We start from the raw sequence: 15,384 nt of genomic DNA, 5'->3' as shown, positions 1-15,384 counted from the left end.
ATCATCTCCACCATTAATAATCTCCACCATTAATAATCTCCACCATTAATAATCTACACCATGAATCATCTCCACCATTAATAATCTCCACCATTAATAATCTCCACCATTAATAATTTCCAGCATTAATCATCTCCACCATTAATAATGTTGAATGTGGGAATGGGTGCTGTCCTCATTGAACGTCAGCCTGACGGTTCAGATATCATGATCCATTACACTTCATGGCACAAGCTCAATACTAAAACAGAAATATACTTGGATTTCATCAAACATGCATAAATCAGTGTGAAAAAATCATAAAGTCACAAAATATATATTACACACAATCCCCTAAAATCAGAGACAAGATAGAAAATACGTGATTAAAACCAGACTTCTAATGAGTTCAATCACTAATTTTCTCTCTCTTTGGTTGTAGTCATAAAATACACTTTTTGAGCAACATGTTAGCTTGGATTTATTCTTACATTGATATGATTGCATACATTTATGATTGCATACATTTTGACAGAGAGGATACAGATAGGTGGGAGAAACAGATTGAAGGGTTGGAGTGGGGATTTGAACCCCGTTCTTCGGGCTCTGCACAATTTGCATTCATTTTTATTAAGCATATGTTTGGTTTTTTTTTGGGGGGGGGGGGGGGCACACACTCTTGCAATCATATAAACCCTCACATCTACTAAATGTGGTTACTTGGAAGTCGGGGGAACGTACGTTTTTGGTTTCCCCATTTCTTCTGCGAAGGAAGCCATACATTTCCTGACCAGTAAAACACTTTCTGGGAATGTCCATTTTTAGCTTGCGGGGAGGTTCTGAGAACGTTTACTATGGTTCCCTGAATGTTTTGGAATTAATCCACTGCGCCACCAAGATGGAGCTAGCGTTCACAAAACCGTCCATTTTGGTCTATTCAAACAGACCCCATTTTAAAGGAAACAAGCACCCATTGCGGTCAACACACCTGAACACACTTAACAAGATAGAGTACAGAGAGAGTTCTGTTGATGTTGAGAATGGAATGTACATGTTTTTAAATAACATTCTTAGAATGTAACTAATGTTTGCTTGTGCTTTTTATGGAAAGTTTTCTTCGTGTTCTGAGAACATGACTTTAAAGTAAAAGATTCACCCATTTTGAATGTTCTATTGTTTTTGTGTATCTCTGAGTGATGCTCTATCGATTCCCTGGGTCATTTCATGTGTATCTGAGTTATTGCCGTTCAAGCAGGCAGAACTTCTGCCAGTATGTTGTAGCATTGTGTTAAAGGGTCTCTGGAAGTAAATAGGAATATGACTTTTAGATCGTTAAAATGTCTGTCATACATGTCAGATTCTAATACTGGCCGATGTCATAACACGGAAGGTAGTCTTCTCTCAAATGAGCCATTCATCATATTTTCGCGATATTCCTACCTCGAGAAATGTGTAATTGAACAGAGGGCCTAACACATTTCTCCTATTTGTCTGCCTCTTCAGTCCAGGGTGCATTGCATGGTGTCGTTGTGAATGTCAGACTCCACTCTGTGAGGCACATCAATCTGCAGGTTAAACATGGTGAGATTGTAGACTCCTAAATTGATATTGCATTTTGTTTAGGCAATTATAAAGCTAACTACCTTCTTCACATGCTGATATTGACTTTGGTAGTATTGTGTGTAGCTACGTTTGCTAGCTAGCTACTGGCCAGTAAGCCCATAGAGAGAGCATTGCATTGTGGGTTTTTTAGTCGTCTTGAGCTGCAACAGATTTTCACAATGATTTTCACGTTGCTACCAACCTTATTACAATGACAAAATAAAATAAAATTCACAATATTGTTCTCACATATTAGTGTTATGCAACACTGTAAATTATAGGAATGAGTGGTTTTGGGGGGATTTTTCCCTTAAATATAAACATGAGGAAACCTGCAGAAAACATTATGCTGAAGTATGGTTCTTAGAACATTATGTGCTAGCTGGGTATCCTGCACCATTCCCAGAACATTGTGGGAAGGTCGTGTGCAAAATAACCATAGCAGAACCACGCTCTCACCAAGGTCTAAGAAATATATGGTTCTCAGAACATTATGTGCTAGCTGGGATAACACATGCACACACACATACAGGAACAGTAGATCAGGCATGAACACACACACACACACACACACACACAGAAAGCTTCTCACATATCATCACAGGATATGTAACCGTGTGCTGCAGCATGTGGGGGTTTTGGTTTGTGTAGCACAGGAAACCTCCTAATCACATCCCAGCACAAGAGGTAAACTGCAAAACACCCTGCACAACGACAGTAACACCTCAACTAAACCCAAGGCCAGGGGATTGTCATCACTCACAGTGATTTCACTGAAACTGGTTGATTACAGTAAGGAATGGAGAAGAGTAATATTGCAGTGAAAATTATATTATAGTAAATCAAATCTGATTATTTGTTTAAATAGGAAACACGCAATCACAGAAAAATGCATTAAACAAAACAATCAATCACAGTTACATTCACAGTCAACTGATTTCCACCTAATTACAGTGCAGTGGAATATTTCATGTAGGCCTCAAGAATCAACCTCTGTAAGAAAGTTGTACCCAAAAGGCCATAGTTAAAACTGACATTATCATTGGTGGAAGTTCAAAGTTCGATGCAGCCAGCTGATCGATTTCTGTAATACCAAGAATGGGTATCTGCAGCCCAATATGGCGACCGAAGTATGAGACAGTGGGTGTATGGATTATTAGCTAATTGGGCAGATTTGTTTCTACTGAATACCGTTTTACGTGGCTGATTGGGCTACAAGAAGAGTCGATAAGCCGGACCAGTGCACCGGGGTTGTATCCACATGCCTGCCAAAGTCCTTCCTACTGGGTATCATGCAGTGGAGGCTCCTCAGAGGAGGAAGGGGAGGAGCATCTTCCTCAGTGAATTTCATAAAAATGTCAATAGCTAAATATTTTTAAGAAGTTACCTTTTTTAGATAAAACTATACTAAATGTATTCAAGTCACTAAATAATTGATTAAAACACACTGTTTTGCAGTGTTGGTCTACAGTAGCCTAAACAGCACCATGGTGTAGCTTTCATTCATAGTCTAGGTTGAGGAAACCTCATGATGAGTATTTGACTATCGTGTAGTAGCCTAAACCTATCGATGTTACATTGAACTGGGTGAATGGAATATGAACGACAGTCATCCAATAAGCTGTAATAGAAATAAGGCCATGCTCATCCCTTATCGGGGCTCCCGGGTGGCACAGCGTCACCACAGACACCCTGGTTCAATTCCAGGCTGTATCACAACTGGAGGTGATTGGGAGTCCCATAGGGCGGTGCACAACAGGCCCAGCGTCATCCGGAGCAGGCCATCATTGTAAATAAGAATTTGTTCTTAACTCACTTGCCAGGTTAAATAAAGGTTTAAATAATAAGAATCTTAAATGGCACCGATTGCCACTGGTATCGTGGTCATGTTGCAGGCGGTAGCTAACGTGGCAATGTTCTCTCTCAAATTATTTTATATAAAAGAGGGCAGCAACCTACACAAGAAGTAACTAATATTGATAACCATCTAGATGTCATCTTGATACATACAGTACATACAGTCTACTACTCAATGGGGAGGACACGCATGAAAAACAAGAACACCGGGACCCAGTACCGTTCGCTCTCGTATGACAGGCACTACTGTCCGGCAACGGTGTGGGAAGTAGCTACCTAGTAGCCAATATCAGAGTGACAGTCACAGTAATATATCAGGGTGACAGTCACAGTAATATATCAGAGTGACTATCACAGTAATATATCAGGGTGACAGTCACAGTAATATATCAGAGTGACAGTCACAGTAATATATCAGGGTGACAGTCACAGTAATATATCAGGGTGACAGTCACAGTAGGAACATGCGTACAACCCATAAAGCAACAGTACACCCATCATCAATACTTTAAAAAATTTATTTAACTAGGCAAGTCAGTTAAGAACGCATTCTTATTTACAATGACGGCCTAGGAACAGTGGGTTAACTGCCTTGTTCAGGGGCAGAACAACCGATTTTGACCTTGTCAGCTCTGGGATTTGATCTAGCAACCTTTCGGTTACTGACCCAATGCAAGGCTAGCTGCCGCCCCAATGAACAATCTTCAGTTTTAAACCGGAAAATGTACAATTATTCATGTACTTCTAACACTCAGACTCATCCTCTGGCTTAAAAACAGATGTCCCAACTCTCGCAGTATGGTAGCTCAATGTGAGGTACACAAAAAGGGTTCCAAAAGGGTTTTACGGCTGTCCCCATAGGAGTACCCTTTTTGGTTCTAGGTAGAACTCTTTTGGATTCCATGCAGACCCCTCTGTGGAAAGGGTTCTTCATGGAACCCAGAAGGGTTCTACCTGGAAACAAAGGGGGTTCTTCAAAGGGTTCTCTTATGAGGACAGCCAAATAACCCTTTTTGGTTGATGATAGCACCTAGTTGTGTGTCACAGTCTGGTTGAGTGGCAAGAAACGGAAGAGAAAAAAACACAGCTCAATCAAAACCGTCTAACCTATAGCAGACGATTTGACACACCCATTCCTTTCCACACACCCACTACTTCCCTTTTGACACACCCACTCGCCCATACTCCGGTCGCCATTTTGGGACGCAGCGACCCCCTTCTCGTAATCAGGGAGAAACAAAGACCAGTCGGACTGTGGCCCTCTGGGAAGAGGAGTTTTACTTCCTGGTTCCAGGGCTTAGGACACTCGTATGGCTGCGTACTCTGAGCCCTCTATCCGAGGCTGTGCAGGGCGCGCAGCGGCCCGAGGCTTTACCTGATGGTTTAGCGCTGCGTACATGATATCACTCTCTTCCTCTTTCTCCTTCCCGTTGCTATAGGTATTGTCCGTGTCCACCGGGACAGCTACCTGATTGGCTGCAGCTTGGCCGGGTGCCGGATGAGTGCGACGTGGGCCCCTGGCAGGTGCGTTGTCATAGATACAGTCCGGCGGTGGGGTGGGCTGGGCTTGGAGCCGGTCCTGGGATTGGTGGGATCGGATGCTTCCTCTGTGGTGGGATTGTGGGTTGGGTCGTGGGAATGCTTGCTGGGTCATTGGTATAGCCATATACTGTAACAACAAGTAAGCTACTTTAATACTCTGTGTATTTGCAACCCCCACCCTTGATTATAGAGGGCCACATCTGTGTCATGACGTTGCCCTGTTGGGTGAGGTTTATGACCCCCCCATAAATACCTTTCCCCCTTTTCTCTCCCCTCTACAGAATGGACTCTTGGAAAGCCCTTTGTTAACGTAGAGAGAGTATGGTAACATCAAAAGGTTGGGGAATTTAACAATATTTCTGTAATCCAACCAGTTGAAAGTACTTAAAGAACATGATGTCAGATCAGTTGTTGTCTGGGACATTATTACTGATGACAGGACAACATAAATTGTATCTTGAAAGTCTACACATTCTCGTCTAGACATCAGATTCACATGGAATTGTTGTGCAATTTAAATGTTTAAATATGAAACTGTGTGTGAGAATATTAAATGTAATTTTAGCCTTCTAAATGAGAGAATTGTTTTCAAGTAATTTTATTCTCACTCAGTGGCCACGCCCAAGTGAACAGACATTGGTTGGAGAGGGATGAAACACGCCCTTCTCTTCCCCAGTATAAAGCCCCCGTGACCTAATTCATGTCAGACTAAGCAAACCCCAGTGTGAGCTGTGGTTGCGAATGGCTGAATATTCCCTCTACATAACGAAATTTACATGACAAGATCATGTGGAGGTGACGATCACCACGCTGGAAGGAGGAATTTCGACTAGACCAGCCAGAATACAGCACGAGCTGATTATGGCAACTTGGTATGAACTTTGAACTCCTATTCACTATAGAATAAGTGAGAAATTCTGTACGTCAACTTATCAGCTGCAGCTGTAAACGTACGTGGCCTAGGAAAGGACAGACGATCTCCTGAGAACGACAGGCTACTTCAACGTACCCGCTCTACAACACTACAACCAGAAATATTCTTCAAAGGACAATGGAGATCTCTGCTGGGCAAACCAGTCTTCCATCTTCAAACCATCTATCGAAGCGCAGCTCAGTGTAAATATATATCTTGCATTTTCAATTTCCGAATGGATGATTATTAGAATGCATAAGATTCTATATTTACGGTAGCATGGCTTCTCAAGGTCCGATAGAGACCCAATCCCCTTTGTCCCTCAGTTATCCCGCTCTTTCATTCAAACCCAACCCCCTTTCTTTGGGTAACCAGCCGTCATATCGGTTTCATCCGCTAGGGACTTTTGCTTTTATGACATGATTAGTAATCAATGTATGATCTATCCTGTGTGTATGTAATTCTGTGTGATTATTTAGGTATTTAGTAAATAAATAATTAAGCCAAATTTTGTATTGCTGATTCAACTTGTTAGCCAGGGTTCGTGCAGATAATCAAGAATTTTACGACGTTCAGATGAGACTAAATAAGGTGATGATTAATAATTGACTGCTATTGATTATAAAAGATCTTCAGATCTTTAAGAGTTTATTCGGAAAAGAGCAACTCTATAAACACTCTTCCGTGGTGCCCCAGGTTATTAACGAGTTAATTGTTGCATGGTTTAATTCAATCACGTAATCAAACGTTAGGTAATCGATTTGATAAAATAGCCTGTCATATAATTGAATCAGTCAGAGACACAACACCTGGGACTGACAGACAAGGAGTGCACCAAAAGACTCCACCATGTTACATACTGTAAACACATTAAAGACCATCCAGAATCTGTACTAATAGTACTAATACAGGACTAAATGAAAGTTAGATGTGTAGTGTATATCTGTTTGACCTGGTTCTCTGTTTGGTCCTCTTTCCTTGACTTCCTGGCCGGACAGGCACCTGCAATTTCAAGGGAATCATGAACAAAACATTGAAATGAAAAGTCATATCCCAGAAATAAATGTCTGTATTAATGTACTATGGTCCTCATTAGTCTGTATTAATGTACTATGGTCATCATTCGTCTGTATTAATGTACTATGGTCATTATTAGTCTGTGTTAATGTGCTATGGTCATCATTAGTCTGTATTAATCTACTATGGCCATCATTAGTCTGTGTTAATGTACTATGGTCATCATTAGTCTGTACTAATGTACAATGGTCATCATTAGTCTGTACTAATATGCTATGGTCATCATTAGTCTGTATTAATGTGCTATGGTCATCATTAGTCTGTATTAATGTGCTATGGTCATCATTAGTCTGTATTAATGTGCTATGGTCATCATTAGTCTGTATTAATGTGCTATGGTCATCATTAGTCTGTATTAATGTGCTATGGTCATCATTAGTCTGTATTAATGTGCTATGGTCATCATTAGTCTGTATTAATGTGCTATGGTTATCATTAGTCTGTATTAATGTGCTATGATCATCATTAGTCTGTATTAATGTGCTATGGTCATCATTAGTCTGTATTAATGTGCTATGATCATCATTAGTCTGTATTAATGTGCTATGGTTATCATTAGTCTGTATTAATGTGCTATGGTTATCATTAGTCTGTATTAATGTGCTATGATCATCATTAGTCTGTATTAATGTGCTATGATCATCATTAGTCTGTATTAATGTGCTATGGTCATCATTAGTCTGTATTAATGTGCTATGATCATCATTAGTCTGTATTAATGTGCTATGGTCATCATTAGTCTGTATTAATGTGCTATGGTAATTGTGAGCATCTTACTTTTACAACCACGCAATGAGAGCATGGATATGGTTATCACCACGATGACAAACACCACAATCCCAGCCGAGGAGTAAACATAAGGCCACACCCACTCCAGGAAGCTGTCACTCTGACTCGCTGTACTGTCTATAAGAGAAAGAGGCCTGATTTCCACTATGAACAGGGAGGAAATGTCCCCCCACCCCACATTTGGATTCATAAAAGCTATAGGCCAAAAAATATACAAATGCAGGAAATTAGTTAACAGCAAAATAATTCTGCCTAATTACACACATGCAGACACATGTTTTAAATCAAAATGCCGCTCCTGAATAGGAGGTTTGACTCAACATGGATACTAGGTTACTAGTTTTAACTGGCTGTTAGGGTGTTACTGGTTACCACAGTGTTTCATAGCTAGGTGTGACATAGCATTGTGTTGTGGTGTGCCTTGATGTACATTCATACTGCAGCACCTTTATGCCCTGTGTGCAATGCATGCTAAGCTATGAAGAGTCAAAATCTCCTCTTACTGGTTGTTTCATTCTTCTGATGCACATATGTGGTGTCCTCAACACTCTCTGAAATGTATACAAAGTGGGACCCGGTCAGGGAGGCTATTGCTAATGTAATATTGTTATTGTTTGACGTGTATTTCAAACTAAAGAAATTGCTTACCTGAGACAGTAACATTGATAGAATGACTCACAGAGGTTTCATTTAATGCACACCTGTACAGACCTACATCGTATATGGAAATGTTGGTGAAGACCAGAAATGAGATCCCTGTAGTGTTTTTCAAACTGGTCCACTGTGTTTGAATGAGAGTTGTTATGTTGACAGTATTGCAGTTGTTTGATTCATCAACCTTACACCATAGGGATGGTGGTGGTGGTGAGTTGGAACAGAAAGCAATAGAACAGTTAATCTTCAATTGTGTCCCAGGTGAAGCTCTCCATACTGTGTTCCGTGCCACTCTAATCTCTGGGAAACAATCAGAATCTTGACCTGCAAAGAATTCAAATAAAGTAAGTCACTGCCTGACCAATAGGTCCCCATAAGATCACCCATCACCTCTATATCAAGTCATTCACACACACACACACACACACACACACACACACACACAAAGATTGCAATAATGGTTACATGGATAGGCCTTAAACTTTCTTTAGCTGGATCCTAGGTGGTGGAAAAAAATATGTTTTACTAAGATGAGAGGTGATTAATGATTGCAGACAGGTGAAGGAGATTTTCCCCTTCATCAGAATTTCCCCTTGGTATCAGTGACAGTGACATGTTCATGACTAATAGAAGGGAGATACACACAGAGAGATAAAAAAAGACAAAACACATTTCACATCCTGAAGAGTTGGAACTCAATTAGCATAAAACAATGGGACTACAGCTTCTAGGGAACTGAGATTCAACCCCACCTGCACTTATTCAGTGCTGCATCCTGTCTCAGACTAAATAGGACCACCTCAGCATACCATGGGGGAACTTAAAGACTTTCAGACTTCATAATCGTCACTAAGGAACTGAGTATATCCAAAATGGTCTCAGTTTAACTCAGTATAACTGACCATCAATGACATTCTGAATGTCAATTAGTGGCATGGAGTGTCAGACTTCCCAGTATCAATGAGAGGACAGTAGAGGTGACAACACGATAGCATCATGTACAACTTTACTGTAGGCCTACCACACAATGGCACACAACTCGATTATACCTTCCAACCACACAGGAAAACCACAGTAGGGCTATAATAAAGATTCACTATGCAGAAATCGTTCCACTCTTTCCTGGTTGCTAAAATTCTAATAGTTTGTCTAATTTCAGTTTATGTGACAAAAAAAAGCAAGTTACAGTGTAGAGAATCATCGTACCATCTAAACCGCTATGAAATATATTTTACATAACCAAAAAGATTGTATTTTCAGCTGTTTGAAACTGGCGTACAAAACCGAAAGTACAAGACTCAAAACTTAAAAATGGGGAGCATAGAAATACCGCACAGAGAACAAATCTATCGCTTATTAGACTTGCTTTCAATGAGAGTGACAGATCTATAACTCACATTTCTATGTGAATTTTGTTGGGTCGCCCAAAAAGTGACATATCACAGCTTTAAAAGAGACCACAGGTATGTTCACACAGAGAGATCTGACAGATATAGTATGACTCATTGTGGTTAATAAAAAGCTACTGAGGAAAAATAGGGCCTGTATTTTCATAATTATCAAGTTATAATAAGTTAATATAACAGTGGACAGCAGGTAGTCTATGTCTTGTTTTGCACGCTTTGTACAAAATAATAAAATGCAGTACTACAGGATATTTCTTAACGTAGCTCTTTATTAGCTAGCTACAACTGGCATGTTCACGTATCGCCAACCAGGATCAACTGACCATCACCTAACCAACTACAGTGCCTTGCGAAAGTATTCGGCCCCCTTGAACTTTGCAACCTTTTGCCACATTTCAGGCTTCAAACATAAAGATATAAAACTGTATTTTTTTGTGAAGAATCAACAACAAGTGGGACACAATCATGAAGTGGAACGACATTTATTGGATATTTCAAACTTTTTTAACAAATCAAAAACTGAAAAATTGGGCGTGCAAAATTATTCAGCCCCCTTAAGTTAATACTTTGTAGCGCCACCTTTTGCTGCGATTACAGCTGTAAGTCGCTTGGGGTATGTCTCTATCAGTTTTGCACATCGAGAGACTGAAATTTTTTCCCATTCCTCCTTGCAAAACAGCTCGAGCTCAGTGAGGTTGGATGGAGACATTTGTGAACAGCAGTTTTCAGTTCTTTCCACAGATTCTCGATTGGATTCAGGTCTGGACTTTGACTTGGCCATTCTAACACCTGGATATGTTTATTATTGAACCATTCCATTGTAGATTTTGCTTTATGTTTTGGATCATTGTCTTGTTGGAAGACAAATCTCCGTCCCAGTCTCAGGTCTTTTGCAGACTCCATCAGGTTCTTCCAGAATGGTCCTGTATTTTGCTCCATCCATCTTCCCATAAATTTTAACCATCTTCCCTGTCCCTGCTGAAGAAAAGCAGGCCCAAACCATGATGCTGCCACCACAATGTTTGACAGTGGGTATGGTGTGTTCAGCTGTGTTGCTTTTACGCCAAACATAACGTTTTGCATTGTTGCCAAAAAGTTCAATTTTGGTTTCATCTGACCAGAGCACCTTCTTCCACATGTTTGGTGTGTCTCCCAGGTGGCTTGTGGCAAACTTTAAACAACACTTTTTATGGATATCTTTAAGAAATGGCTTTCTTCTTGCCACTCTTCCATAAAGGCCAGATTTGTGCAATATACGACTGATTGTTGTCCTATGGACAGAGTCTCCCACCTCAGCTGTAGATCTCTGCAGTTCATCCAGAGTGATCATGGGCCTCTTGGCTGCATCTCTGATCAGTCTTCTCCTTGTATGAGCTGAAAGTTTAGAGGGACGGCCAGGTCTTGGTAGATTTGCAGTGGTCTGATACTCCTACCATTTCAATATTATCGCTTGCACAGTGCTCCTTGGGATGTTTAAAGCTTGGGAAATCTTTTTGTATCCAAATCCGGCTTTAAACTTCTTCACAACAGTATCTCGGACCTGCCTGGTGTGTTCCTTGTTCTTCATGATGCTCTCTGCGCTTTTGACGGACCTCTGAGACTATCACAGTGCAGGTGCATTTATACGGAGACTTGATTACACACAGGTGGATTGTATTTATCATCATTAGTCATTTAGGTCAACATTGGATCATTCAGAGATCCTCAATGAACTTTTGGAGAGAGTTTGCTGCACTGAAAGTAAAGGGGCTGAATCATTTTGCATGCCCAATTTTTCATTTTTTGATTTGTTAAAAAAGTTTGAAATATCCAATAAATGTCATTCCACTTCATGATTGTGTCCCACTTGTTGTTGATTCTTCACAAAAAAATACAGTTTTATATCTTTATGTTTGAAGCCTGAAATGTGGCAAAAGGTCGCAAAGTTCAAGGGGGCCGAATACTTTCGCAAGGCACTGTAGGTGGTCTTAACCAATCATAGCACAGTATGATACGACGGTAAAATGCATTAAATTATAATTCAGTATGTTTACACATATGAATATTACAGTCTAGCAGCTAAGAGCGTTGGGCCAGTAACTGAAAGGTTGCTAGTTCAAATCCCCGAGCAGACTAGGTAAAATGATTTGGCGATGTGTCCTTGAGCAAGGCACCTATCCCTAATTGCTCCTGTTAGTAGCTCTGAATAAGAGCGTAAATTAAAATACATGACACCAGTATTGGTATAACTGAGATGTGCCAAAAAAACAATTCCAGCTGGGTATCAGTAAGCAACAAAATCTCTGTAATGTGTAATTATAAAATATTGATGTTGTTGATGGATTCAAAATGCCATTTTGTGAAATGTGGAGTATTTGCTATTCAGCGGAAACAAAATGGAAGCCAGAAGAGCGATTTGTTTCAACAACAACAACTGGAAAACAGGGAGAAGAACATGAACAACATAAATTATTCATCTTTAGGGAGGAAGATCGGGAAGAAATTAAGATGACTTTGAACAAATGTTCCTACCCCGCTAATTTATTATTTTAAGTCCCTTTATCTTTTTCTACAACAGGATATATTTTTTTCTGTCATCGAGCTCTCACACACAAATAAAAAAATAAGTGTTTTTTTTTGCCAGGATGACAAAAACTGGAAGTCTTGAATGTGAGGATGACATTTCAGATATTTATAAAAATGTTCACTCGAAGAGAGTTGTTCTTTTATTTACCAGCAACACTTCTCTTACTGTGTGTTGAAACTGAACCAACCACAATACGCTGTAGTTTAATCACATACAAAACGTTTTTTTCCCCCTGGGTCTAACTTACCATTGGCATCCCGGTGGAAGAGAAGCACAGCCAGGATGGTGAGAGGTAGGCTGGTCCAGGACCAGCAGTCACGGGGCCCCATGGTGACTTGTAGACCACCGGCCTTCTACAATCAACAGGTTACACCAGAGGTAGTTTAGGAAGACAGCCACAGCATTGGTAGATGATCATCTCTCTGTGTGTTTGTGTGTGTGTGTAAGAGTGAGTGAAATACACTGTCTGTTCTCTCTCTCTCTCTCTGTCTCTCTCTCTGTCTCTCTCTCTTCCTCAATTTTAAATGTCTCTCACATCAGTCTTAACACACCCCAGCATCATAGTGTCGCCGTCACTGCACAAGTGTTTGTGGTAACATTTCTTCCGTTTTACTTCCTTTACCTACTCTCTCTTTCACTCTTTCTCTCCCTCCCCATGTGCTTCATCCTCTCTCAACTACATAAAGTTGGCTGTGGTGATCACTATAGATGAGATTAGGTTTATTAGTCACATGCACAAGGTTGCAGATGTAATAGCAGGGTACAGTGACATTCTTCAGCTCTGAGCTCCAACAGTGCTGGCCAAAGAGAAGTGGATGAAACAATAATAATAATAATAATATACATATTTACAACTGTAACAATTATAAATGTCCATTGGGGGGTGGGGGCAGGGTAAACGTCCGTTGGGGGGGACACAGGGGTAGCAGGTAGCTGACTAGTGGTGGCTATTCATCAGCCTGATGGTCTGGTGGTAGAAGTCTGACAGTTTTTGACATGATGTACCTATACTGCCCACGTCTGAGTGATGGAAGCAGGGAGAACATGCCATGGCTCGGGTGGGTAAGGTCTTCTTATCACATACGACACCTGGTGTTGTAGGTGTCCTGGAGGGCAGGCAGTGTACACCAAATGGTGTGTTCGGCTGAGCGTACCACCTTCTGTAGAGCCTTGCAGGCTGTGATCTAGCCGACAGTATGCTCTCGATGGTGCTCCTGTAGAACACTGTGAGGGCCCTCGGGAACAGGCAGGATTTCTTCAGCCTCCTGTCAGTGTGGTTTGAAGAGTCGCTGTCGTGATTTCACCATGGTGTCAGTGTGGGTTGAAGAGTCACTGTCGTACTTTCATCACCAGGGTGACAGTGTGGGTTGAAGAGTCTCTGTCATGCCTTCATCACCAGGGTGTCAGTGTGGGTTGAAGAGTCTCTGTTGTGCCTTCTTTACCAAGGTGTCTGTGTGGGTTGAAGAGTCTCTGTCGTGCCTTCTTCACCAGGGTGTCCATGTGGGTTGAAGAGTCTCTGTTGTGCCTTCTTCACCAGGGTGTCAGTGTGGGTTGAAGAGTCTCTGTTGTGCCTTCTTCACCAGGGTGTCCGTGTGGGTTGAAGAGTCTCTGTCGTGCCTTCTTCACCAGGGTGTCAGTGTGGGTTGAAGAGTCTCTGTTGTGTCTTCTTCACCACGGTGTCCGTGTGGGTTGAAGAGTCTCTGTCGTGCCTTCTTCACCAGGGTGTCAGTGTGGGTTGAAGAGTCTCTGTTGTGTCTTCTTCACCACGGTGTCCGTGTGGGTTGAAGAGTCTCTGTCGTGCCTTCTTCACCAAGGTGTCAGTGTGGTTAGACCATTTCAGTTCCTCTGAGATGTGTACACAGAGGAACTTAAATCTTTTTGACCCCCTTCACGGTGGCCCTGTTACTATAAATCCGCTATGATCATGAACAGATAGATGCAGGATGTGTGACTGGTTATACAGTGAATGAAACAAATGTACATTACAGTAGGCTAAAGTTAAGCACATTATAGTAGGCTAAAGTTATACACATTATAGTAGGCTAAAGTTATACACATTATAGTAGGCTAAAGTTATACACATTATAGTAGGCTAAAGTTATACAAATTACAGTAGGCTAAAATTATAAACATTGGAGTAGGCTAAAGTTATACACATTACAGTAGGCTAAAGTGATACACATTAGAGTAGGCTAAAGTTATACACATTACAGTAGGCTAAAGTGATACACATTAGAGTAGGCTAAAGTTATACACATTACAGTAGGCTAAAGTTAAGCACATTATAGTAGGCTAAAGTTATATACATTACAGTAGGCTAAAATTATACACATTACAGTAGGCTAAAGTGATACACATTACAGTAGGCTAAAGTTAAGCACATTATAGTAGGCTAAAGTTATATACATTACAGTAGGCTAAAGTTATACACATTACAGTAGGCTAAAGTGATACACATTACAGTAGACTAAAGTGATACACATTACAGTAGGCTAAAGTGATACACATTACAGTAGGCTAAAGTGATACACATTACAGTAGGCTTAATATCTCATACAATATCTGTCAGATCTCTCTGTGTGAACATACACATAGTCTCTAATATAACCCTGCTGTGGCTTTTCTGTGTGGTTGGAGGGTAATATTGAGTCATGTGCCAACATTGTGTGGTGGCTTTAGGATCTATGCTGTCGTTGTTTTGTCAGCTCTACTATCCTCTCATTGAATGATACTAGGAAGTCTGAAACACCTTACTACTAATTTACATTATGAATGGACGTTATACAATAAAGTAATCTTCTTAAAGTAAAACTTCTTTCCTTCTTCTTCTTCTTCTTCATTCAGCGTAGCATACAGGCAGAGATTTTCTACAGGGCCCTAAAACAGATGAAAGGGCTTTAGTTATCATAATCTTTGGCCCTATTCATGAAATCAAAATGGATGCAATTGCGCCCCCATGAGAGTATTAAGGGGAAAAAACAGACAAGATAAGAGCGTAT

General features: G+C 40.7%; 1 protein-coding gene across 1 annotated transcript; it reads right to left on the bottom strand.

Annotated features, from left to right (window-relative positions):
* Window positions 1-434: 434 nt before the first annotated feature.
* LOC118965232 (uncharacterized) lies at window positions 435-12,714 on the bottom strand. Its single transcript, XM_090209470.1, has 4 exons — window positions 12,633-12,714; window positions 7,748-7,954; window positions 6,846-6,895; window positions 435-5,107 (listed from the first exon to the last, which is right to left on the bottom strand). Exons 1-4 carry the CDS (start codon window positions 12,712-12,714, stop codon window positions 4,736-4,738), a joined length of 711 nt encoding a protein of 236 aa, XP_090065596.1. The 3' UTR covers window positions 435-4,735.
* Between the last annotated feature and the right edge of the window lie 2,670 nt (window positions 12,715-15,384).

The sequence above is a fragment of the Oncorhynchus mykiss genome, chromosome 18, assembly GCF_057628025.1.
Source record: "Oncorhynchus mykiss isolate SJ-2025 chromosome 18, ASM5762802v1, whole genome shotgun sequence".
Lineage (NCBI taxonomy): Eukaryota > Metazoa > Chordata > Actinopteri > Salmoniformes > Salmonidae > Oncorhynchus > Oncorhynchus mykiss.
The sequence above is the reverse complement of the archived record's forward strand: the minus strand, read 5'-3'. Positions and strand labels throughout refer to the sequence as shown.